The sequence below is a fragment of the Spea bombifrons genome, chromosome 7, assembly GCF_027358695.1.
Source record: "Spea bombifrons isolate aSpeBom1 chromosome 7, aSpeBom1.2.pri, whole genome shotgun sequence".
In the NCBI taxonomy this organism is placed as follows: domain Eukaryota; kingdom Metazoa; phylum Chordata; class Amphibia; order Anura; family Pelobatidae; genus Spea; species Spea bombifrons.
Window position 1 is genome coordinate 30,497,406 of NC_071093.1, and position 27,648 is coordinate 30,525,053.

General features: G+C 37.5%; 2 protein-coding genes across 3 annotated transcripts in view; both read left to right on the forward strand.

The window, feature by feature from the left end:
* Positions 1 to 10,873, forward strand: part of LOC128501354 (carboxypeptidase O-like) — a 165,620-nt gene extending 154,747 nt beyond the window's left edge. For both annotated transcript variants that reach the window (XM_053470795.1, XM_053470794.1), the window contains exons 2-11: positions 1,610 to 1,685; positions 1,957 to 2,081; positions 3,458 to 3,572; positions 4,740 to 4,841; positions 6,252 to 6,356; positions 6,783 to 6,893; positions 7,571 to 7,661; positions 9,344 to 9,546; positions 9,864 to 9,948; positions 10,577 to 10,873. In XM_053470795.1, the coding sequence (XP_053326770.1) occupies positions 1,978 to 2,081; positions 3,458 to 3,572; positions 4,740 to 4,841; positions 6,252 to 6,356; positions 6,783 to 6,893; positions 7,571 to 7,661; positions 9,344 to 9,546; positions 9,864 to 9,948; positions 10,577 to 10,848 (1,188 nt within the window). In that variant the 5' untranslated portion in view covers positions 1,610 to 1,685; positions 1,957 to 1,977 and the 3' untranslated portion in view covers positions 10,849 to 10,873. The remainder of the gene's footprint in view (positions 1 to 1,609; positions 1,686 to 1,956; positions 2,082 to 3,457; positions 3,573 to 4,739; positions 4,842 to 6,251; positions 6,357 to 6,782; positions 6,894 to 7,570; positions 7,662 to 9,343; positions 9,547 to 9,863; positions 9,949 to 10,576) is intronic.
* A 2,941-nt stretch (positions 10,874 to 13,814) lies between these two features.
* LOC128501943 (carboxypeptidase O-like) lies at positions 13,815 to 27,648 on the forward strand. Its single transcript, XM_053471601.1, has 11 exons — positions 13,815 to 13,914; positions 17,806 to 17,881; positions 19,784 to 19,908; positions 20,896 to 21,004; positions 21,178 to 21,279; positions 22,049 to 22,153; positions 23,648 to 23,758; positions 25,114 to 25,201; positions 25,835 to 26,037; positions 26,499 to 26,583; positions 27,263 to 27,648. The coding sequence occupies exons 1-11, from the start codon at positions 13,835 to 13,837 to the stop codon at positions 27,535 to 27,537; spliced, it is 1,359 nt and encodes a 452-aa protein (XP_053327576.1). The 5' UTR covers positions 13,815 to 13,834; the 3' UTR covers positions 27,538 to 27,648.

The following is a 27,648-nucleotide window of genomic DNA, read 5'->3' on the forward strand; positions in this document are numbered from 1 at the left end:
CAGATATGTATACGTTTATATTGTGTACAAGATTTGTACTTCAGCTGACTAACTTTGTAACTTAAACACCAGGGGCATTAAAATAAATCTGTCACTTTCCACCAAAACCACAAAACTTTGTAAACTGTATATATAGGTGGGCTTAAAAGAAGAAAAAAGCTACTATTGCATACAATATGAGATAAGCTGATTTTGATAGACACGTTCGCACTATATATGATAGACCCATCATATAACCAAGCTACATGTTCACTATATTGGTAACGATTAAGTCACGCTTAAATCAAGCTGTGTGGGTTTTAAGATAGGAGGGGTCATTTTTTTAAAATACTCCATAAGCTACAAGGACTTCCACAAGCCTTTGTCACAAGCACTACTCCACATTAGGTGGAGAGAGCCCTGCTCGCAAGCTTACAATCTTGATATAAAGTTATATAAAGTAAGCAAAGGAGAGATGGCAAAGAGGCAGGGACATTGTCCATGTTGTTTATGATTAAAGAGCCTTTTACAATCTTTATGTTCCTACTGACCACTACGTGAACACTTTGGATGGCCCCATTCTGCACCAGATCAAAAGTTTCTTTCAATATATAGCTTTGTAGAGTAGCCAGCTTTTATCTGGAGTAGAACTGTTGGGAAGGGGGGACTTCACAAGTTGATTAACATGATGTGAAAGTTAGGAAAGCATCCGACTGTATTGGGGGAATATTAAATATGGGGAACCGATAATGCGCATTGTGACAGAACTACATTGCTGGACCAGACACTTCCCCTTCCTGAGAGTTGCAGTCTTGTGGACACTTGCCCACATTCAGCCTTGGCATTTGGGCCATGGTTCCCCTGTGGGGGAAGTATGGGGGTCACTTGTAAAATTGCAGGTTGTAATGTACAAAGACTATCTGCTCACACCATAGGAGGCCACTTCCATAGTCATTGTTTCCCTACACCTTAGTTTTGTTATATTGTGTGATGTAATTCAATTATGTACTGATGTGATCGAGCCCTGGCTGTTGTCTGTGGATAAATATGCTATATTCTGTCAATAAACTGTTCATTCCTGCTGTACTTTATTCAAGGTAGTTGTGTCTACTTATTGGGTACACATAGCAGGGTTCCGAGGTGCGCATGCTGACTGGTGCTGGAAGTGATTTCAGGGGCAACAGGGGGATACATCTGGGTGATCTCTGGGAGTGACTACAGCTCTCTTGGTGAACCCGTTACACGTATCATAAAGGATGTCCCAGGGTAGCTATTGGTTTTCGGTTTAAGGGGTTAAGTGGATGCTATAGTATAGTGTTATATTTAACACTCTCCAGTGGCAATGTATTCATAGACTGCTATGACTCATGCCAATAATAAGGATCAGCTGTTTGGATTTGACAAATGTTTATTACTCATATCTATTCCTCTTAACTATTATCACTTTAAACGAAAATAATGTCAGCATCTTTTGTTACTGTTACTTAATGGTTAACTAGTTTACATCATTGCTGCGTATGCATTTTGATACTGTCTTCTTCGTGTCTGCTTTTTAAACCTGGAAAATAACTTTTAAAATAATAAATAAATAGAATGAAAGAATAATTAGAACATATATTTTTTCTTTTAGGAATCAAGTTCTAAAAGTAATCCCAGAGACTACAAATCATGTTAAATATATACAAAACACCTGCACTGAGCTACAGGTGAGTAAAACATCACATTGAATGAATAAACTCTGCCTTATCATGTATTTGGCATTTAGAGAAGGAACATTGCATCCTCCATTATCTTTGATGGAAGGCTGTTACTTTCTGCCCTAAGTACACACTGGGTGCATCACTGAACCAAGGCTATTTAAGGCACTATCCTTCCAGAAATGATAATATGACTTCCAACATCCTGTAGACTTTTCTATTCCATTGGTGAAACATCACATTGCTAACACACTATTCTATTTATTTCATTTTAATGCAGCTTGATCTTTGGAAGCCAAAAATGGTTGAAGAAATTACTCCCGGAGTTGATGTGCATATCCACGTGCCTTTCTCAATTCTACAGGTGTTAAAAGAGAACTTCCGTCATAGGGGTATCTCATTCGAGTATGTTAAAAAATTCACATTTCTTAAATAAACTTGATTTACGTTACATACCTACAAACAAATACTAGAAACAAACATTATTTATCACCTCAGAAGCACAATAAACGTTTTATTAAAAGGCACGATTACAAAAACTAATTTATTGCACAACAGATATTGCTCCAACTGTAGAAATGATTGGTGCTTCATAAATTATAGGATAATGTCTTGAGCGGTGGTACTCTTCTTTGGGAGACCCTTTTTCCCCGGAGCAGCACTTTTACTCTGAGAATTGAAGCGGCTACCCATCTTGTAGCTGGCTTTTGCTATGAGCAAGGTGACAATGACATCTAGGAATGTCTCGCTAGATCCCTGGATTCTGTTAGAAATTACCGTATTTGCTCGATTATAAGACAAGGTTTTTTTCAGAGCAAATGCTCTGAAAAATACCCCTCGTCTTCTAATCGGGGTCGTCTTCTAATCAGACCTCAAATAGAGAGAGGGGGGGAGAGAGAGAGAGAGTGTGTGTGTGTTTGTGTGTGTTAGTTAAATGGGGGTATAGGGCGTGTGTGTTAAATGGGGGCATAGGGCATTTCTGGAGTGGCGTTAAGGGGGCATTTAATAGAGCACTCTGCCTCCTGAAATGCCTTATACCTCCCTATATGCCACTCTGCCCCATAATATGCCTTTTAACCCCCTAAATGGCAGAGTGGCATATAGGGGTATAAGGCATTTCTGGAGGCAGAGTGTTCTATACAATGCCTTTTAACTCCCTTAATGCCACTCTGCCTCCTGAAATGCCTTATACCTCCCTATATGCCACTCTGCCCCATAATATGCATTTAACCCCCTAAATGCCAGAATGGGATATAGGGGTATAAGGCATTTCTGGAGGCAGAGTGGCACATAGGGGGTCAAAAGGCATACCATGGGGCACAGTGGCATATAGAGGGTTAAAAGGCATATCATGGGCCACAGTGCCATATTGGAGTGGCAAGCCTGGGGGCAGATGTGCGTAACTGGGGGACAGGTTGGACAATACAAGAAATAAAAACAAAAAAAATATTTTCTCAATCATAGCTTTTATTAAAAAAAATAGTTTACATGAATTAACATTTACTGGTAAAACTTTTTTCCTTTGGGGTCGTCTTATATTCAGGCTTTTTCTTTTTTTCCTAAGTTAATATTCAGATTTTGGGGGGTCGTCTTATAATCGAGCAAATACGGTATATTTCAGTAATTTCTGTTGTGGCCATTGTGACATTTATGAATCATGTTACATAACTCAGTACATAAAACAGATGAATACAGAATTCAAAGATGAGGCAGATATGTATGGTTGAACCTTCAAAGAACTCAAATGTCCCTTAAAAGTCTTTATTTTCATTATTTCACAGAATCTTAATTACCGATGTACAAGAACTTATAGACACCCAGGCAGTAAATGAACAAAGAAAAGAAAAGAAATCTTTGGTTCAGTTTGATTACACAAAATATCACCCTATGGATGAGGTAAGAAAGTGTTAACATTTACAAACATAAAATTGCTGCACTGCAGTTCACATACGAGACACATTGTCTGCATCATATGGATCTGGGTTAAACTGGTGACTGCTTTTTATTCATATTTTATTATTACAAATACTAGCGTATGTGTCTGTCATTGACATGACATAACCAAAACTCTTTCTCTTCCCCATTTTATCTCTCACCCCCTTCTGTCTTTCCCCCAATTCTCTACCTAGACTGTCCCCAGATCTTTCTCTTTCCACCTTTTCTGTTGCCCATTTTCTCTCTCTACCCTGCTTGCTCTACCCCTTTCTCTTTCTCCCATTTGCTTTCTCTCTCTCATGTACTTTCCCTTCCTCCCCGTCTTTTCTCTCTCTATTTTTTTTAATTATTTACTTTCCTCACCCTTCTTCTCCTTAACTTAATTACATGGAAATTGCCCCAGATTACATTTTATTAGACTTTTCACTGTCAGAAGCCCACTCTCTACAGAGTCAGAGACATAGCATTTTGAACAATCTTTTTCCACCTCTTTCTTATTTCACTTGCTTCCTTTTTTTTCTACTCTCCTCTTTTTTTCTAATCACTCTCCACAACTCTCAACTGCTCTTTCATCCTCTCCATTTCAATTTTAACCCCCTCTTTCAGAGAGCAGTCAGTCTATAGATCCTCCATGAGGTCTCTTTTGAGCCCAGGGATCTCAGTTGCCAACCCTTTTCTCACACATAAATATTATAACAACCCCATTCCCACTACACTTCTCTAAGACATGCTGTATTTAGACACTGTTTCCACCATGCTTGGTTCTACCCATTGAGCCTATTCAGAAGGCCAGCATATCATTCAAACAGATGCCATAGTCAGCTAGGGGCTTGTTTAGCAGTTCTTGCACAATTCTGGTTAAAGATCAAAACCAGAGCTTGAAACGTGTTGAGGAAATACACATGGAATGACAACAAGCCACTTGCATTTGGAATCCATTATTGTACCAACTAATTTAGTTTGAATATAAAACCATGTCCACATGTAAATTTACTTTAAGTATAACATGTTTTGTTTTAGGTAAAAAAATCCAAACACAGCATAAAAAATGGATGGATTCAACTTTATGTGTGTTTCCAGAACTAATGAAATAAAACTAATTTCTCTACATTTTCTAATTTGTTGTAGATTTATGACTGGATGGTGCAGATCAAAGAGGCATATAGTGATATTGTAGCAATGCATTATTTGGGATCTACGTATGAGTTAAGACCTATTTATTATTTCAAAGTAAGTATTATTTTTCAATATATTGCTCATTTCTAACATTTAAAAAATAGACATAGAAGCAACAAAGAAAATGTGTTTCACACCATTCATGCTTATTCCATTCATGCTTATCCTTCATTTCAAAATTCAAGCTGATGTTTTTTGTGGGTTTTCAATGTCTGTAGTGATGAATCATGTTTCATTATCTGATAGTCCGACAGATTAATCTGGGTTTGCCGGATGGCAGGAGAATGCCTACTACCTATAGGTCCTACTGTAAAGTTTGGTGGAGGAGGGAAATGGTCGGGGCTGTTTTTCAGGATTTGGGCTAAGCCTCTCGGTACCGGTGAAGGGCAATATTAATGCTACATCATACTAAGACATTTTAGACCATTGTATGCTTCCAACTGTGTGGCACCAGTTTGGGGAAGGCCCTTTCCTGATCCATTATGACTTTGCCCCAGTGCACAAAGCGGGGTCCATAAAGACATGGTATGGCAAGTCTTGTGTGGAGGAATTCAAGTGGCCTGCACATAGCCGTGACCTTAACCCCATTGAACACCTTTGAGATGTATTGGAACATTGATTGAGACCTAAGTATTGTTTCCCAACATCAGTTTTTCACCCCACTGTTTTTGCCTAAATTGTAACAAATTACAGGCACAATCCAAGGCCTTGTGGAAAGCTTTCCAGAAGAGCAAAAGCTCTTATAGCTGTAGAACTGGGGCCAACTCCATATTAATGTCCCTGACTTTGGAATGTGATTCCAATATAGGTCTGATGGCCAGGTGCCCTCATACTTTTGATCATATATTATATTTACAAGGCTTTTTTTGAAAGTATTTTACTTTGTACATTATATCATACCTGATAGCATTAGGGATATCATTATATCATAAGGCATAGCAAATGGAAATTATTGTTTAAGATTATATACAGCTACTCATTTTTCAAATTTTCCGAGATATTTCTTTGGAATATGCACTGTATATTATGACCAAGTTGTGATTATATATCACTTGGCCGTAATAATTCACAATTTGTTTTGACTCATGACTGAACGCCCCTGTGTGAACAGGCAAGGGTTAACAAGTTCAAGGATACAGAGATGACAGTCTATGAAATCATACATATAGTTTACTTAAAAAATCAACATACATGCATAATAACCAGCAATGAAAGAAGAATAAAATGGATTATGCTTATGCCCCTTAAGCCTATGCTGTTTTATTTCATTTAATGTATTATCTTAATTAATTCATGAAAATCTATCTACAACCTTGTGATTATTTCCGTGAGGGTGTGCTATTCACAGGGTTGTAATTTTTACTGTTTACTCAATATACTTGATAGGATGTTTTTTTTTCACTTTTAATAAAAATGCCACTACATTGCAATGCAAGTGACATGTAAACATTTGTTTTTTCACAGATTGGATGGCCCTCTGACAAAACAAAAAAAATTATCTGGATAGACTGTGGGATTCACGCTCGAGAATGGATTTCAGTAGCTTTTTGCCAATGGTTTATAAAAGAAGTATGAACATTTGTATTGGGGTCTGAAATCTAAAGAGTTGTATAGTTGTATAGTATATATATATATACAACCCACATCTGCTGGATAGGGGCAATTTTCCAGCTCAAATATGTCTAGCAATGTGTAGTTTGGTTTTCCCAAATTGTATAAATTCTTCCCTAAGATGATGTAAAAATGCCCAAAAAGCCTTTGATGTAATTGAACTTGTAACTTTAGGGAACACAATTGCATTGGCTTATCTTTTGAAATGTACTCTCCTTTAAAATAAGTTCAGTTTGGTGAGGATACTCTCCTTTAAAAAAAGCTCAGTTTGTGGAATTCCTATTCTCAAAATTGAGGAAGTATTTCATAGACTGCTTAAAGTGCTATACTAAAAAAATGTATAACATTTACACTAATACTTATTATTTTGGTTTATGTTTTTAGATTCTTGAAAATCACAAGACTGACCCTCTTTTAAACAAAGCACTTCATAATATAGATTTCTATATTGTACCAGTCCTCAATATTGATGGATTTATTTACTCCTGGACAACGGTATGTATAGAAGGAGAGAATATCAATACAATTACGGTAATAAAACTTTGGTGCATTGTTAAGTTCATACCTCAGAACGTTCCTGTTAGCCAAACAGTGGACAAGGACAGGGCTGGCAGAGTTGGAGAAAAATTGGCCAGGGAGTAGGCATGGTTAAACAACCTTCAACTGTTGTGCGATGGCTGGGACTTGCTGTGGCCAAGGGCAAGGATAGCCTCATATAACTTTCAATTAGGAGTAGAAGAGGACATGGGCAGAGAGTTGGCAATGCTTAACCCCCCCCTGCTGCCCTGGAGACCATGTATAAATTTGGCCTTGCGACTCCATTACAAATTTCCCTTGTTGTCCTATATAATTATATTGCTATTGCCATATTACTTAAATAAAATTAATTATTTCAAAATGACTAATAGTCTAAAATACTTTCAGTAATCATTATTGTAGCAAGATACATGGGGGCATTTCAAATAAATGTGATTTTAGCAGTCAATAATCCTGAGTTTACTAGAAAGCTATTCTGACTATTAGTAATGCTGCTTGCTTACAGCCTTAAAATAGACAGAGTCCTCTGGTGTCTCGATTTGCAGTCACCCAAAATATGGCCAAGGAGGGACACAATAATGGATAGCATGCAGGGTTAATTATATTGAAGCTACTATTTGTTTCCAAATGTACAGGATCGTCTTTGGAGAAAAACTCGATCGCCACACAACAATGGTACCTGCTTTGGGGTTGACCTTAATCGCAACTTTGATGCAAGATGGTGCAGTAAGTTAAAAAGCAAATAATGTAATCAACCCATTACACAAGCACAAGTGCACAAGTCTTACAAAAAAAGCTATTTTATTTCATTTGATTATTACCAATAATATTAATTAGCAAAGACCCAGGGAGACCCCTACGTGGGCCCCACGCTACACTATGGAGCAGTGACACTGGTGAAGAAATATAATAAAAAGACTAGTCACAGTATAGCAGTGTTACTTATTTAGTTCAATTATTTTGGGAGTTTTCTCTGGCTATAAACTATAAAAATGCCAGCGTTTTCTCTCACATCCTAGTTTGATGGAAATATTGACAATTGCTTTTAACACTGATCCTATTGGAGATGGGTGAAGCAGGGAGGTAATTTTTTCCATGGCCTACCTCCTCTGTTGCATTACTCTGCAACTTTGTCTATGTATCATGATCTGTCTGTCTCTTTGTCTCTGTGCCTGTAATAATACTGTACATAGGGAAGTATTCTCACAAAGACAGATTAAGCCGAGGGCAAGGTATACCTCTGTCACAAGATCAGGTAGCATGTTGTCCTCTTATGCTATGAGGCTCATTGTGCCTCTGCTCAATGGGTGGGTTATAATGGAGAACTCTGATCTCTCCAACTGGGCCAGATTATTTTAAAGGAGCTGTGCGCTTTTATCTCACAGATCCTGGTGCTGTGCAGTGAAGATGGCGGCAGTGGAGGAGGTGCCTGGATCAGGCCTCTGCCTTTCTACCTACCTATCTTTATTGAGCAATGTTTAACACAGGGCAAAAGGGACAGATGTCCCAGGCCCAGGCTTACCTTAGGAACCCATGATAGCTGTCCCTTATGCCATCTCAACAGCCACCAGAGTCTGAGGTCTTCTAGAAATCTTATCCCTGGGCCTTGTATCTTGTATCACTTCATCACCATAAGATGAAGGTGAATGGGAAGAAGTGATAATGGTTGAGGAGAGACGCAAGTCATGTTCAGAGTAGTTAGGGGAGTGGGATAAGAGCAAAAATATAGGGAGTTGTTAAGGGGTCCATACGTAATAGACAGGAGGTTAATTTTTAAATAGCCAGAACATATGAGGTTCTGGCATATGAGGTGACAGATGACTGATTGGCATGCTGGGGCAGCATATAAAGAGCAATAGGATGAAAACATAAGTCTGGCAGAGGTTTTCAGAATGAACTGGAGCAGAGAAAGTACTCAGTAATTTACTATTAAAAGCTACATGAGTACATTAGCAGAAATACCACTTGTGGTTTCATACTGCAACAATGTTTTCCAAATGTGCCTCTTTGATCATGCTGAATTAAATTGTGTAACATGTCATCTATTTAATGTTTCCATAATAACATAAGATAATTATTCATATAAACGGAGGCATCTAAGGTTGGGGAAAAATAGTATTTTTTTTCCTCTTTTTTTTGTCAGGGCAGTTAAGATATGGAACTCATTATCAAGTTATTTTTGTTTGGTTACTGTGGTTTTGATGGATTTAGTTAAATTTAGTTAAAAATGTTCTATGTCTTTTTTGTGAGCAAAGACATTCAGAGTTATAGTGATACGGCATTCTTTGTGCATTCTTCATGATCAGCAGATATGGCTGCCTGAGATGGCTGAACTTCATGGACTTTCTGTCTTTCAGTATTTAGCTATATATATATAACATAACATAACATCATTCTTTGTTATCTAGGTATTGGAGCATCACATAACTGTAGCAGCATTACATACTGTGGAACTGGGCCAGCTTCGGAACCCGAAACCCGTGCTGTGTCAGAACTGGTGAAAAGCATTAAATCTGAGATCCTTTGTTTCTTGACCATTCACTCATACAGCCAACTAATTCTTCTTCCGTATGGTTACACAAAAAATGCTCCCACTAACCATGAAGAGATGGTAAGAATACAAAAATAAATATGCTGCTACAACAAATAGTGTTAGGAAATATTAGTCAAATTATGAAAATAGCATAGATCACTTCCACTGTATGAGCCGTGACAACTATATAAACCAACCACACACTATGTGGTGGCAGTCTACTTAATCTACTGATATGGTGGCACTGCCATTGGTTTTGTTTTGTAAACTAAAGTTATTTTACATGTATCTATTAATTTCAATTCATCTAAGATGAGCAATGAAGTTAAAATATTATGACCCAACACAGAATATTATCTAAATGATATATACTTTTATATTTAATGCGTTCACAGATGACAGTTGCTCAGAAAGCTGCTACTAAACTGCAAGAGAAACATGGCACTCAATACCGAGTTGGATCGGCATCCCACATACTGTGTAAGCTGTTCTGGAACTCCTTCCGGGTGGTAGAAAGAAACACAGAGTTAATTAATGTAGCATAGCAATAAAAATGTATAACTTGTTAACTATTAAGTTAACTTGTAGTTAACTTGAGCTATAAGTTCATTGATAGTGTGACTGATCATAAATATTTTTATAACTAATTAATGACATGTTATGGTTCAGAGGTTGTTCAGCACTGCAGTTTGAACATAGCAAGTTTGCCTTTAGGAATGACATTTTGAAATAATGGTCACTGTATTGAAATCATTTTACTTAACTTTGTAAATTCTGTAGGATTATCTAGTACCCATGTAATGCAATATCTTTCTTTTTTTCAACCATTGTTCCAACCCTGTGGGCATTTTCACCAACAAATTTGTAGGTTACTGAGTATCCATTTAGGTCAAACCATTACTAATATTCTCCCATGTACCAAACATTTAATTGGAGTCTACCTAATGATCTGCTTCCATGTATTAATAAATAAGCATGGGGGTTTGGTGCTCTTGGACTAGTGTAAGCTACCTGGTCCCAAGTCAATAAGTACTCACTAGCCATTAAAACATTGATGTTTACATATGTTCCCTATACTTATTTGTGTGTAATATGTTTCAATTGACAGATAGCAATTCAGGATCATCAAGAGACTGGGCTACGGATTTGGGAATTCAATTTTCATACACGTTTGAGCTTAGAGACAATGGTACTTTTGGATTTGAACTCCCTGAAGACCAGATCAAACCAACTTGCGAAGAAACTACAGATGCCGTTTTGACTATTGTAGAGTATCTGAATGAAAAACATTTTAATGGTGCAGAAAGTATTTTTTCAGTTACACTGTGGGTCAATCTGAGTTTCTCTTTCATTGTAGGGACATATTATTCTCTATTTTAATAAAGATCTCAACTGAAATAGTAAAGGGTCTCATTCTTTGTGATTTCTTTAGGCATATATAGACATTGTTCGATGAAGCAGTTTAGCTGAAGCAAGTAGAGCTGATTAGTGGAATGTGCATTAAAGTTGGACACTGATCTACTTACTGAGAAGTTATTTGGTCAGTCAAGTTAAGAGTTAACTGAATTTACTGGAATCAATTAAGGTAGCATGTCCTTAAATATGAATAAACATAAATCACATGTCCGCTAGTGGGAGATTTGAAGTTGTGTTTCAGCTCCTTGTATTTATTATACATTTTAAAGGACCATCACAGTGAGCCTCTGCTACAGGAAAAGCTTAACTGATCCTGTACAGTTAAAACAGAGGCGTAGCGTGCTGCTTGTGCGCCGAGGCAAGAATGGAAAATTGTGCCCCCCCTGCCCTTTTTTTTACAGAGTTTATTTTATTTACACTGCCATTGCACATAAACACTGCCCTTGCATGCTGCTTTTACACATACCTGCCCATAAACATACATATCCACATGCACTGCCCTTACACACAACTGCCCATACATGCTGCCTTTATACACACCTGCCCATAAACACACATATACACATACACTGCCCTTAGTCACCGCTACCTTTACACACACATGCACATATAGATACACACATCAGCTTACAAACACACAAATACCTACACTGCTCTTACACACACCTACCTATAGACACTGCTCTTACACACACCTGCCCATTAACACGCATATACACATACACTGCCCTTACACACACCTGACCATACGCATGCAAGGTCAAGGTGTATGTCTTTAGACATACCTGCCCATTTAAAAGTGTATACACATACATTGTCATTACACACATACATGTACATACATAAATACACCAGCTTACAAACACACAAATACACTTATTCTTGATGCAGAGCACAAGGATGACAGACCTCGCGCTCCCACAAAATGATATAGGATGGAGGATGGAAGATGAGAAAGCTAAGAGATGGGGGCACTCGCCTCAGGCACAGCTCACCTACATTGAGTATGATAAAGCCTTTGCTATACTTAGTAAAGCAATCTTATCAGTGCTTACTGTCAGGGCTGTTATTGAATATGTAATTACCCCCTCATGATAATGAAGATTCTTATCTAGTCTTAAATGACCTAAACCCTGTGCTCTGTATGCCATTACTGTTCCATAAAGTTGCTATTTTATGACTGTATACTAGCAGGGCTCTTCAATAATGTGGAATATATAACTACCAGTTATAACACTGCGGAGTCTTACCAAGTCTTGGAGTATATTTTCTGTAGCTTCTAGCTATGGTTTAATGCCCTTCCTATGCTTGGTCATGTAGCCCTTTCATCAATTCTTAATTCCAGGACTTTTCTTTATTCTCCTCTGTATTATCGGAACCAGAACGTTACAGTTTGAAGAAACCTGGCACCTTAGTCTGTCTAGCAATTATCCATGCCAGTGACATGGTGTGCGCCAGTGGGTTCAGCGCTGAGCCCAAGAGGTAACATGCTTGCAGCAATTGCGGTAATGTAGAGATACCTGGTGCTCCTGCCAGATTGACATCAAAAGCTGCTATATGGGGGAATCGCTTGCAGTGTTTCACAACAAAATTTCTAGATTAAAGTTAGACAGGCACAATGCAGCAAGCATTTTTGATTCACTGTAGCAGAAGCACCTAAGTGCATTTATTGCATACCTAAAGAAATTTAACACCCAAACCAACAAGGACACTCTGGGTTCAAATTTGGTCATAGAAATATTGTATTTATACATCTTTAGTGAGTGTAAAATCACTCATGTAATGTGTTTTTAGGGTGTTTTCTTTTATTTATTATACACTAGTGCAACATCATAAAATCCTTATAACATAAGTTAAAGAAGAGTTTGTAAAGTCCATAGTTCCTGTTGGGTAAGCATTATGCGTCACTAAAAAGATAATGGGTACCAAAGAACACAGTTATTTTAATGACAGTTTTAACCCCTTAAATTGGTTGCCATACAGCTGTAACAAAAACTTAAAGGGGCAGTGATACTTATCTTTTTTGGGGGGCATTATTGGATCAAATTACATCACTGACCTCTGTTTTAGAAATTCCCCATAGCTGTCACTACAATTGTAGCCTCTTGATTAGGCTAAGATGTTGGAGAGCACACACTTTTTTCTACAGCCTTTTTGGATGGACTCTTACAATGGGCCAAAAAAAGAGGGCTTTGTAGATCCATAATGAATGTGTGCTTCAAAAAGTAAGTGATCTTTTTTCTTTGGCTGCCAACCATAATGGCATTAACCTGCCAGGTGGGCTTAGTGGTGGAAAGATAGGTAAGGGTTTTATATATATATATATATATATATATATATATATATATATATATAATATTTTTTTACTTTGCTCCCTCCATCCCAGAGGGCATGAATGGAAGGAGGAGAGGCACAGATGGGGTTCATGCCAAACCCAAAGGGGATTTTATTAATTTTAAACCACCCTCACTTCAATGGGCAAACATGCAACGTAAGATGTATTTTTACATGGTAACCTCCCATCCCCCTGGGAATAGGAATCTAAGGATCTGTGTCTCTCATAGGAATTTTTAGATTATTAACCACCACATGCCCTTCAAGAGGATATGGGGAGAGGAGTATGTAAGAGGTATATATCCCCAAAGGTTTTTTTAATGACCTCTCAAGAAGGAGGTGAAATTGTTGGCCACTTGGTAGATGGTCATAGAAACCTTCTTAATTTATATATACATATATACATATATATATATATATATATATATATATATATATATATATGTAGGTGCAGTATGTGTATATTTTTACGACGCTTGTGTAAATTTCATAGGCATGATGATAATGCAGACACTATCTATATAGCAAAGTCCATCCTCCTTGACCTGGATATCATTAATAAATACAGACCCTGCGAGCCCTGCCATCATATTTCCCCAACACCCAATAACACATAATGACATTGTTTCGTTGGAGTATCTGTCTTCTTGCAATCCTTGTATATGAGGTGACATGCTTAAAAGTGCAATATGAAGGGTGAGTATGTTTTTATTTTCATCTTTTCACATATATACATATATAAACATATTTTCCCACAATGGCTAAGAGAGATAACAGAGAGATTTAGATATGTGCACTGAGCATGTCGGCACTGCATACTCATGCTATTGGTTTTCCCGTCATAGTGACGAAAGCTTTTTTGTTATTTTTACTTTGTTTGTTCAGTCATGATTCCTTTTTTATATTTAATGTACCCACAAAATGTATATATTGTTTTCTCACAGATAGATAGGTCATTGTTTTGAAACCATTTTCTCCCATCATTTAATATGATTAATATGTTCAAAAATAGTAAAAAATAAAAACACTATTTATTTGCAACTATACTTAGGATTACCACTAATGAAAAAAACAAAACCTGATTTATATTTGGCAATATCCCCCAATAATACACCATATGGATTTTTTTGCTACCTTACATATTACAATATTTTTATACTTTTGTACCTTTAGGTTGGATGTCAGGGACAGTTTTTTAAATGTGCATTTGTAATGGAAGGGTACAAGATGTTTGGGCGTAATGTTTTTAACCCTTTTTCCATGTTTTATTATTGGTATTTTTTTACTTTCTGTTTTACTTTCAATTTTTGCATTCCTTTTTTCAGACTGGAGATTACTTTGGTGTCTTTAAAAATCTCAGAAATCTCCCTTGCAACCAAACAGTACTCATTATCATGTCATGATAATAAAGTGACTTTAGCATGGTTTATTTCATTGTTTACTAATTTAATTTAACTTTTTAATATGTTTATCATTCACCATATGAAACATGAAATGAACATTAGATGCCTCTCCACTATTACTATATCATTATTATAACTCAGCATTATTCCAGATCTCTCACTTTTGCAATTGTGTACATTTTAGAGTTCCTACCTTATGTATATACAGTGCCTTGCAAAAGTATTCACCCTCTTGGCATTTTTCCTATTTAGTTGCATTACTCCCTGGCATATGAAAATTGTGGAAATTAGTGAAGTAAAATAAAGAAAAAAAAAAAAAAAGACAAATGGTGGGTGCATATATATATATTCACCCCTTTTGCTATGAAGCCCCTACATAAGATCCGGTGCAACATATTACTTCTAGAAGTCACATAAATAGTTAAATATAGTCCACCTGTGTGCAATCTAAGGGTCACATGATCTGTCACATGATCTCAGTATACATACACCTGTTCTGAAAGGCCCCAGAGTCTGCAAAACCACTGATCAAGGGGCATCACCAAGCAAGTGGCACCATGAGACAAAGGAGCTCTCCAAACAGGTCTGGAACAACGACGTGGATCAGGTCAGGGTTGGGTTAAAAAAAATATCAGAAACTTTGAATATTCCACGGAGCACCATTAAATCCATTATTAAGAAATAGAAAGAATACCAAGGAAGGGCTGCCCACCAAATCTCATGGAATCACGGGCACTAATCAGAGAGGCAACAAAGAGATCAAAGATAACTCTGAAGGAGTTACAAAGCTCCACAACGGAGATTGGAGTATCTGTTCATAAAACGTTCAATCGACAGAGCTTGGCTTTACAGAATAGTGACCAGAAAAAGCCATTGCTTGAAGAAAAAAATAAGCAAATATCTTTGCTGTTTGCCAAAAGGCCTGTGGAAGACTCCCCAAACATATGAAAGAAGGTACTCTGGTCAGATGAGACTAAAACTGAGCTTTTGGCCATCAAGGAAAACACTATGTCTGGCACCAACCCAACACCTCATCACCCCAAGAACACCATCCACCACAGTGAAGCAAGGTGGTGTCAGCATCATAATGTGGGGATGTTTTTCATCACCAGGGACTGGGAAACTGGTCAGGATTGAAGGACTGATGGATGGTGCTAACTACAGGGACATTTTTGAAGGAAACTTTTTTCGGTCTTCCATAGATTTGAGACTGGGGCAGAGGTTCACCTTCTAGCAGGACGATGACCCTATGCGTACTGCTAAAGCAACACTCGAGTGGTTTAAGAGGAAACATTGAAATGGCTTGGAATGGCCTAGTCAAAGCCCAGACCTCAATCAAATTGAGAATCTGTGATATGACTTAAAGATTGGTGTACAATAGCGAAACCCATCCAACTTGAAGGAACTGGAGCAGTTTTGCCTTGAAGAATGGGCAAAAATCCCAGTGGTTAGATGTGTCAAGCTTATGGAGACGTACCCCAATAGACTTGCAGCTGTAATTGTAAATTTACAAAATATTGACTATGGGGATGAATAGTTGTGCATGCTCAAGTTTTCTTTTTTTTGTAATTTCTTGTTTGTTTCACAATAATAAATATTTTGCTTCTTCAACGTGGTAGGCATGTTATGTAAATCAAATGATAAAAACACCCAACAAATTCACTTTAATTCCAGGTTGCAATGCAACAAAGTAGGGAAAATGCCAAGGGGGTGAATACTTTTTCAAGGCACTGTGGCATGGGAAAGGTAGCCTACCTTTTTTTCTTAGTATCTGCATGATTATCAAAGACAAGAACTCTCAGGGTTTAACCCTGAGTCTGCTATTTTTTATACACAGATCTTTGGAATATTTACAATACAATTTCCTTACCACCACCTACTATTTCATTTTGTTACCTTATAAACATGTCTTTTATTGAAGACGTCTTACATCAAAGACATATTGTTACTCTAGATTGATGAACTTTGATGGTACAAGCAGGAAAATGTATAACATACATTATCTCATTCTCAAGATAAATAAATCTATCCATATCCTAAATACACTGCTCAGTGTTCCATTAACCATTACTACTTGCCCTTGTGACACCACAATTCTGTACAATGCCAAGGGGGGAAAATACTCTGTCTCTGCAAATGCGCTTACACAGAAGACAGCGGTGATAATCACTTGTGTAAAGTCTTTGTTATTTTTTTGTCATGATGTGTAAAAACAAGCAAAAATGCCCAGAGTTTTCAGAAATCCAGGTGGCTCGTGAAGTAAAAAAAGCTTGTTGTGGACTAAACAACTGCGTACGAGCATACATGTAACTAAGGATTGAGAATGTGCAAATTTCCACTGCATGCTTTCCTCGCATCAGGGCTCAAGAATGAACCCCGCAAGGATCTTTCAGTGACAATGGGCCTTTACGTGTAAAAGGACAAAGCCCAAAAACTTTGCTAGGGTTGTTACAATCCAGATGTCACTCAGACAGTCCTGGAATGTACCTTTTTATGTCCCAGGAAACACTGGTTTGGTGGTCATGTTTTTCTCTTTTCTCTCATTTATCTTTTTTCTCTCTCATATTTCTTCTCTCTTTTTTTATTTTCTCTCCCCTATCCCTTTTCTTGTTTCTTTATTCTCTCTCTCTCCTCTTTTCTATTTTCTATCCTTCTCTATTTCTTCTCCTTTCAAATGTTCCTCTTTATCCCTTCCCCTGCTTTATTCTCTCTTGCTTGCTTTTTTATCTCATTTCTGTATTTTATTTTCTCTCTCACTTTTGTTTATTGTCTCTTTCTCTCTTACTTTTTCTCTCTCTGTGTTTTTATTTTCTCTCTCATTTCTTTCTCTACTCTCATCTCTTTCGGTTCTCTATCCTTTTGTACATTTTCTCTCCACTACAACTCCATTTTCTTTAGCGTCTCTCATTTCTCTCTCCTCTGCCTTTTCTCTACTTAGCTGAATATTTTATCTGTCACTAGTAAACCACATCCATGGCCACACCCTAGACACAAAATCAAAGAAGGTTCAGGAATTGGCTCCAAAAAAGTGCAACACTAGGCTTGTCCATGAAAATATTCTACAAAACTTGAGGAGACTGAGGAGATGTGGGACTGTAGAGGGACTGTTATGTCAAAATATCTTTAATTTGGGGAAATAAATAATCTGATGCCTAATATATTCACTTGTTTGTATTCAATATAGTGATCAAGTCCTAAAAATTACACCAAAGACATCTAACCAAGCTCAGTATATGAAGGAATTAACACATGAATGGCTGGTAAGTGCAGGAAATCCAGTTTGTTTTTAAAAAAAATGTACTGAAGTTTCAAAATGCTATACATTAAACAACCCAATCACATAAACCAACAGCTAAAATGTCTCACCAGAAATGCAGCATTGTAAAAGGTACATATTGTAAAAGGTACATATAATTCAGTAGATCGAAGAAACGTGTTATGCCTGTAGAGTAATGTTGGAGATTCCCATTGATTCCCCTCCTTAACACCCCAACAAAACAAACAAAAGTAAACAAATACAAATAAAATTAGTCAATGGTCAATCCTTTGAGGGTCATCATGGGGAAAATAGGTTTTAAAATTCTAAGGGAATATCAGTAATAAAATATGCTAAGATCAGTATCCTGAGATAACTTTACTTTCTTTATAACTGCCATTTTGATTAGTATAGAAAATGTGGATGACACAGTTTTATTAAAGATGGAAAACAGGGCATTATTATTCATATGTATATATTATATGGTTTAATATAATTTAATGTAATTTGGACTGTTGTGTGTGTTCCGCATGTGTATCTGATTGACCTGCAATATTTGTAATAATTTTCTGATTTTCTGAAGATTTTCAGCATTTTAATGGGGATACGGAATCGAAAAATCAGGGAATTGTGATACTTAGATAGCAAAAGGTTGAAAAGTGTTAACATAACTATAGTGAAGGAAAACATTATTTGATCCACTGCTGATTTTGTACATTTGCCCACTGACAAAGACATGATCAGTCTTCCATTTTAATGGTAGGTGTATTTAAAACAGTGAGAGACTCCGAATAACGCATTTCAAATAAATTTGAAATTAATCTGCATTTTACTCAGTGAAATAAGTATTCGATCCCCCATCAATCAACAAGATGTCTGGCTCCCAGGTGTCTTTTATACAGGTAACAAACTGAGATTAGGAGTACTCTCTTAAAGGTAGTGCTCCTAATCTCAGTTTGTTACCTGTATAAAAGACACCTGTCCACAGAAGCAATCAATCAATCGGATCCCAAACTCTCCACCATGGCCAAGACCAGAGAGCTGTCCAAGGATGTCAGGGACAAGATTGTAGACCTACACAAGGCTGGAATGGGCCACAAGACCATTGCCAAGCAGCTTGGTGAAGTACTGAAATCCTGCAGTGCCTGCAAGGTCCCCGTGCTTGGAGGAGGAGGAATGCTGCTTATGATCCCAAGAACACTATGCCAACCGTCAATCATGGAGGTGGAAACATTATGCTTTGGGGGTGTTTCTGCTAAGGGGACAGGACAACTTCACCACATCAAAGATCAAAGGGACGGTGGATGGGACCATGTACTGTCAAAACTTGGGTGAGAACCTCCTTCCCTTAGCCAGGGCATTGAAATGGGTCGTGGATGGGTATTTCAGCATGACAATGACCCAAAACACACAGTCAAGGCAACAAAGGAGTGGCTCAAGAAAAAGCACATTAAGGTCCTGGAGTGGCCTGGCCAGTCTCCAGACCTTAATCCCATAGAAAATCTGTGGAGGGAGCTGAAGGGTGGAGTTGCCAAACGTCAGCATCGAAACCTTAATGACTTGGAAAGGGTGGCAAAGAGGAGACAAAATCCATCCTGAGATGTGTGGAAATCTGGTGGTGAATTACGTCTGACCTCTGTGATTGCCAACATGGGTTTTGCCACCAAGTACTAAGTCATGTTTGCAAATGGGTCAAATACTTATTTCACTGAGTAAAATGCAAATCAATTTATTTGAAATGTATTATTCTGAATATCATTGTTCAAAAAAACCTGCCATTACAATTATAGACTGATCATGTCCTTGTCAGTGGGCAAACATACAAAATCAGCAGGGGATCAAATCATTTTTTCCTTCACTGTATGTACTTGGATAAAAATGCTTTTAATGCATTGTTACTTTTCAGCTTGACCTTTGGAAGCCAGAATCGTCTGAGGGAATTAATCCAGGAAGAGAGGTCCATGTCCGGGTCCCGCTTTCTCACGTTCAGCTGATGAAAGAAAAGCTTCAGGAGCAACAAATTCCATTTAAGTATGGACAGTCACAACAGTATATATAAGTACTTTACTAAGGCTTTACATTTTTCATATTTTGCTAAATGCACTTATGTTTGCTGAAGCTCATTAACCAACACAATACATGATGGGGGTAATGAAATGCAGTATAGATTGCAATCCAGGTAATAGTGTGAGCTGAAACATGAAATGTATGTGTGGCAGAGGCATGAATGGACATTACTGGCACTATAAGAAACAACTATAATGTTAGTCAGATGAAGACAGCTATCATAGAATAAGATTATATAGCAATTCATAAGGTACTTGTAAATGTGGATTCAAGTAGACAGGGAGGTCCACTCACAAAGCTCTGGAAAATGGAATATCTTCATATTATTTTAATCATAGTGTGAACAGTAGCGTACCTAGGGGGCGGTCCGCTCTGGGTGTCGCTCATCAGGGGGGTGCCAGCAGGCCGGTATCGGGTGTACACCCCTTCAGAGACAGACTATAATGTCCGACGCCAGACGAGCAGGGTTGGTTGGGGAGATCTTGCCAACATTATTTTTTTGTGGGTGTCTTTTCATTTTAAAGTGGTGCTGGCGGGGCACATACGGGATCCGCTCCAGGTGCCAAATACGCTAGGTCCGCCCCTGGGTATGAAACACAGATGTACAATTGGGTGCAGAAGCGACAGCTGGGCTGGCTAAAATGGCTCATGGCCTTCTATGTTTAGTATGCAAGCATACATACATATCCAACATATTGCTAACAAAGCATTGGGCCACAAAAAGTAAAAATGTTGGTAGTGTGTAATAAACTGATAGATAAAGACTGAATTAATGTTGTATTTTGATAGAAAGAAATGAGATGTGTGTATTACATAAATCATTATTTAATGTGAGAAAAGCAAAGACATGATTTTTGTACAGATTCAAATCCAAAAACATTATATCTGTTGTGTTCATCTCTGTAGCTATGTATTACAACAAACATAACTTGTGGGCACTTTACTTTATAGGATCATGATTAATGATGTCCAAAAGCTTATTAGTTATGCAACAACTAAGCATCTGCAGAGGATATCATTGGAAACCTATGATTATACCATTTATCATCCTATGAACGAGGTAAGAAAGAAATCTACGGAAAGAGAGAACATATGAAAAAAGCAAGCAGAAATAACAAAATGCAGAGGCGCTATCAAATTAGTATGCTCGTATTTTCTTTTATTTTATGGTTTATAAATCACAGAAAACTGAAGGCTTTCATCTATGTTGACCTTTTGTGCCTTCACTTACAGATTTATCACTGGATGGAAGAAATTAACGAGAAACACAGCGATCTTGTAACAAAACGTTATTTAGGGCATACATATGAACACAGGCCAATCTACTACTTCAAAGTAAGCCAAATTCTGCTATTCAATATTTAACCCCTTAAGGACAATGGGCGGTTCCTAAACCCACTGAAAAAATGTACGGGCTTTGTCATTAAGGGGTTAAAGAAGGAGATGGTCTTCTTTTATGGTCCCTTTTCTCTAAAATGAACAAAATGTATTATTATTGTGTTTTATTTATATTGTATACTTTTACAAGACATTATCAATACAATTTCTGCCATACTTTGGGTGCTGCCATTCTATGTCTATCCTCCGTTGTGTATTTCCCACCTCACATGATGTAGGCATTATCATTGGATGAGAAGCAATAGCTGTTGTCTTCAAGGGTGCTAAATATAAGGGCCAACAGTACCCCAAACTTTGTACAGTGTACACTAAGCACAGTGATATGAACCCCCAAAGTATAAAGAAGAGCCCAGAGGGGACACTGTTTCTGTAATTGATTCTTAGACTAATCTTTGTAATCGAGTGTGTGTATATAGGCATGTTTAACAAACAAATGTATAAGGTGTCCTAACCTAGTTTAATAACATATTACTCCTGTCTTAAAGGGATTGTAGAACCAAGCATTATTTTTCGATGATTGTAGCTTATACTCGACCCTGTAAATTGTTTGAACTGTGAAAGACTGACTACTTTAAAGCTATAATAGAACTAAAAGTGGCCCTGGAAATAAATCAGCAAAGACACAATTTTATATAATCTTAAAATCTTTCTATATGAATGTAGAGCCCATGCCTAAATGTTATTAAAATATTGATATCATTTATAGGTTGGATGGCCATCAGACAAGAAAAAGAAAGTTATTTTAATGGATTGTGGATTTCATGCCCGGGAGTGGGTTTCTGTAGCTTTTTGTCAATGGTTTGTCAAAGAGGTAAGGCATATGTTCAAAATATGTTATTGTTACATGTATGTTTTTATCTTTGTAAATAGGGTCTAGGATCTTATTTAACTAACTGTGCAACAGCAGATTACATTCCAAATCTCTCCAGCGACAGAAAACTCTGTGTTAATTTATAGTCCCTTTGGACAATATTATATTGAATAAGGCAAATAGGACATGTGACTCGGGGATGCCATGTTCTAAATATCACTGATGCAGAAAGCTTTTCAGTAGTTGTCATACTCTCCCCAACATTTCAGGTGTCCAAACTGGGACAACAGTGTTTTATACATAGCTAGAAGTGGTGTTAAGGGGTGGATTGGCAGGACCACAGGTATGAGAACCTGCCCACTTTACCCAAAGAGCCAAAGAGTCGTGTGGCTCTCCATTGCAGAATGTTGTGGGCCACATTGTATCTTCAAGAGAGTCTAGAGGATTTCTCCAACCAGCCCGTGATCCTGACTGCCCACAAAAACAGGATAAGGGGCAGCTACCTGAGACAGCGGGACAGCGCTAGAAAATTACGGCTGTTCTGTAAAAATCAGAAATTGAGAGAAATGATTTAGAGTGCATTAGGTTTAAGGTAATTATGTATTGAATGTGGACTAACGTATTCATGTTCCAAGATCAGAGTTCAAGTGTATAACTGTAGGTTATAAGTGCAATTTGAATTATCGGTCTTATCTACTGGTAATGATTATTTACTCCCTTTATCAATAAAAAAAGCTATTATGAACATTCGTTTATGATCCCACTTATTGTGAGCAGATTTGAGATATGTTCTGTGATTTTCTGTTTATGTTTTTTTCCAGATCAGAGCACTAATGTAATCAGTGTACTGTATCCAGTTTTGAGCCCTCCTCTAAATACTAAATTCAATTGCAGTGTACTTTAAAGACCTGATTAGATAAAGAAATGTCAATGATTAGTCACTGGGAAAGGAACGGAGTGCATGACCCCAGTCTCATCAAAGTGCTAAAAACTGCAGTTAAAGCCCAGGAAGCTAAAATAATCACTTTTCTTACACTTATAGTTTGCAGAAACCTAACTTCATAATTAAAAAAAGAAAGTTGCCCTTCCTATATTTTTTATATGATGCTGGCAGGGAGGCCGAGGTAGGGGAACTGTCCCCTGGACTACTCTGATTTAAAAACTTTGGGCCACCACGTAACGATATTTGGGTCTTTTTACAAATTTCTCCACATAAAGCCACCACGCTGTTTTGAACATTAAGCACTCTGGACAAGTGCATATTTTTTGTGGTCTTTTTTATGTGTTGCACAGGACTGGAGATGTCAGAACAGAGTCAACTCCATCACATAGAAGAACAAAACAATTGGCTATGGAAACTTAATTCATTAATAATGATCTTTAATCTTTTTATCTAGTGTTCTTGCCTCTACTGTGGAGCATTCAAATAAAATGTACCGATAATATGTAGGGAATACTGTTTTCGTGACTCTAAAATTGTAATTTATTCTTCAGATACTTGCGACTCACAAGGATGACCCTGTGCTTACTAATGTCCTCAAGCAAGTTGACTTGTACATTATACCTATTCTAAATATTGATGGCTATATCTATACTTGGACAAAGGTAAAACAAACATATATGATTTTGCTTTAAATACAAATATATTTTCAGAAAGGAGAAAGTGGTCCATTGGTTTAAATGACATCTTTATACTGCTTTAACCCATTTTAGTCCATTGGGTAATAATCTATCTCAGGAGAGGGATTTCAGAGTAATTATTTATGAGGTTTTAACGGAACCTGCAGATAGGCAGGAAATGTAATAAAGTAGTGGAATATGGAATTGTGAACATGGTGCTTGGTTTTATAATATAGCAGCAGAAAGGAGTAGGAGGTTGTATGTCTTCTACAGTATCCACAGTGCCGTCTCAACGCATGATCACACATGGGACCTGTGGCGAATCACATTGCTGGATAAAGGGATACCAGGAAATTTTCCAGTAGGCAGCCTCACCTGGGGCCAGTCTTGAGGCTGGCCATCCAATAATATGGTTTGAGGGACAGATCTCCCATGATCCATTGCGCATCTGCCAATCAGCATCCCACCGGATATGACATATCCGAGAGGGCTGACAGGCAGACATGCAGAGCAAGACCGCAGCACAGACCAGTACACAGTAATTTACAGACTCAAAGGTCAGGAAAGGTGACAGGGGAAGGTAGAAAGGGGAAATAATGCTGGGTATACAGGAGGAGGAGGAGGAGGATTTTGATGCAATACAGGGTGATAATGATCGGAGGTGAAAATGGTGGCGGGAAAGAATATGATGATGATGGTGGTCAGAGGTATGAATATGTTGGTTGCATACATACATAATACATATATACGCACACAGCCACTCCAACACCATACACTTACACTCTCATTTGGTTCTCATTTAGCTAGCAGCTGAGGGCTAGCAGCTGGGTGTAACTGCCTTGGCACTCCCCTTCCAATAATGCCTCCACAATGCCCTCCACTAAGCCCAATGGGCCCATGGTAGGGTCCAATGAACCAATGAAGGGCAACTGTTCTTCATTGATTCCTGCCTAACAAGCCCCCTTGCCGGCGACCAATGGAGTCCTTTAACTCCTGTTGCGATCCTACGAATTCCCGTTAACCCCTGCTATACTACAAAGACTTAAGGTAGGCTAGAGACAGTGACCTGTATGAGGGGAAGGGACCAGGGAGATTAGCTAGGAGATGCCATTATGTTTATCCGCTGCCATATTAGTTTATTCAGTATATGGTTTGAATGACAAAAACGCAACACGTGTTCGTTTTCATGTCCTCCTGAATACAAATGCACACGGCTACTATAGGTGAAGCAGCCTTGCAAAAGAATGTTTTTAACCTATATATTATTCTTTCATTGATAGCCTCTGTTGTGCAGTTTCTATCATAAAATGCAAAACATATTATTTATCTTCAAAAAACAGGAGCGGTTGTGGAGGAAAAACCGAGCAATATACAATGAGACATGCACCGGTGTGGATCTGAACAGGAACTTTGATGCTCATTGGTGCAGTAAGTGACATTTATCAGGGTATATATTAAATTTGTACAATGAAAAGTGAAATACAATATACTTGTAAAAACACCAAAATAGCTGAACCAGCTGTCTGTTTACACATTTATATCCATAAAAAGACCCTACCAGCGAAAAGAATATGATCATAATTAAACATCCTAAACAGGTAAACTATAGCCTCTCAGTATCAGTACTCACAAATTACGGTGCCTTGAAGCATATGAAGAGCTCAAGAAAGTAATTTATATGCATTTTAATATGTATTACGAACCTGTAAGGAAAAAACATTTCTTATCTTTAGGAGAAGCTGTGGTTCTGTTTTCATGCCATGTCTGGCTGCTTGAAGCAGCCAATCAGTGGCAGAAAATAACCTTCTTTTAGAAGGATTAGAGTGCTTTCCATGCACTAAAATTCCTAGATATCAGCATTCAAAGGATTCTCGTGTCTTATTATTGGAAATTACATTTAATAAAATTTATTTTTTTTTATTGTGTAAAATGCTGCCAAACACAAAGTTTATCATTATTCCCTCTACAGAAACGCTAATGAAAAAGCTAAAACAAAATACAATTTGAATTAAAAAAGAATAAAGTTTTTTTTCTTTTGGTTGTTTCCAATTTCTTTTTTAGCTATTGGTGCATCCCGTGACTGCTCAAGTAATACATTTTGTGGTTCAGAGCCAGCTTCAGAACCAGAGACCAAAGCAATGGTCAGTCTTGTTGAAAAAATTAAATCTGATATTTTGGGCTATCTCACATTTCACTCCTATGGGCAGATGATCCTCCTTCCATATGGTTACACAACAACCCCTTCTAAAGACCATGATGCAATGGTAGGTATTGACTTCTTCTCTGTTTGTTCTAAAATATTGAAATATTCACAAAAACACAAAAGTACCAATTTGTATCACTATGGCACCTATCAATATGCCAGTGTAGGCCGGATTATTCCCACATACTGTACACACTGCGTGCAAGTGATTGTTAAAGACTACAACAATCCTTTTAATAAGGTACTTCAATGAATAACAGAAATGTCTTCAGATTGGTCTACTGATAAAATAGTAGAAGTTAGGAGGACTAGGAGTTAATGATTTACTTAAAGGGCACTATATAGTAAGTATTCAGCAGTAGTTGTACCCCTAGAGGTAGGAGAACATTTTATAAACGGATCTAAGTAATTCACGTATAACAATTAAAAGCTTGACATTGCAAACTTGACATTCTTGGGATGCTCCATTCCAACTCTTAGAAAGTTGTCTGGTTGGCTCTAAACTAAAGCTTTTTTTCCCAGATGGAGGCTGCATCAAGGGCAGTTTCTAAAATGAAGGAAAAACATAACAACGAATATGCAGTAGGATCTTCATGTCTTGTAATCAGTGAGTATGAATTCATAAAATCGATGTAATTAATAGACTTATGAGACATTTCTATACAGTTATAAATAAACATTTATTTGACTCTGTTGTATGAGATGACAAATCCACATCAGCATGGCAAATAATCCATAATCATTATATGCTTCAATGAAATGTGTTGCATGTGTCGCCAACATACTGGCAAAAACTTGGTAATCTAGGGGAAATACATTTGATTAGGCAGCTCCAATAAATGAAAAAGGGAAGTCTGCACAACAAATAGAACAAGGTGATATGACTTGGACATTCATATATTTCATGAATATGCACAACAATAGTATATACCACCATCGTAGTTCATATGGACTGCATTACTGCATACACTAGGAGAAAGAATTCACATTCCCCTTACCAGAGAAGTGGTTCTCGTAGATGCCGTGTAGATGGGTCTTTCTCTTCCTGGGTTGGCTCTAGCTTCACATGGCATTGGGGCTAGTCCGAGAAAGTCTAAAGCTGAAGCGAAGATGTGTGGGAAGTAGGCACACTAAAACACTGATCCTTTTTTCCAAGAGACTCTGGGTCAGAATGAGACAAAAAGCACAGAAATTTTGAACGCTTTCTAACTTATATAACATAAATGAATGATGGATTTCAAAACAATGTAACCTTATTTCATTTGCCTTATGTTCTGTTCTTACAGATTATTTCGATTCTGGATCCTCTGGAGACTGGGCCACAGAGATTGGAATAAAGTATTCATACACATTTGAATTAAGAGACAATGGCACCTATGGCTTTCAGCTGCCAGAGGAACAGATAAAGCCTACGTGTGAAGAGACAACAACTGCCGTGATGACAATGTTTGAGTATTTCAATGAAAAATATTTGGAAAACAGTGCTGTATCCGTCACAAGCATGAAGCTTAATGTGCTTCTCTCATGTATTCTTTGCATGTATTATGTACTAACTCATTAATGGTGAAGTGTCTTTGTTCTTTCTATGTATAACATGCTGTCATTATTTAATTTCATTCTTATCACTAAAACAAAACAATTAAAGCATTATCTTAAATACTACGAATGCAAA

Bases quoted from the DNA above. Each gene is read 5' to 3' on its own strand.
- LOC128501943 (XM_053471601.1), top strand. From the start codon at position 13,835: ATGACATTGTTTCGTTGGAGTATCTGTCTTCTTGCAATCCTTGTATAT. The intron at 22,154-23,647 runs GTAAGGCATATG...TTTATTCTTCAG, and splicing joins GTCAATGGTTTGTCAAAGAG to ATACTTGCGACTCACAAGGA. The intron at 26,584-27,262 runs GTGAGTATGAAT...CTGTTCTTACAG, and splicing joins ATCTTCATGTCTTGTAATCA to ATTATTTCGATTCTGGATCC.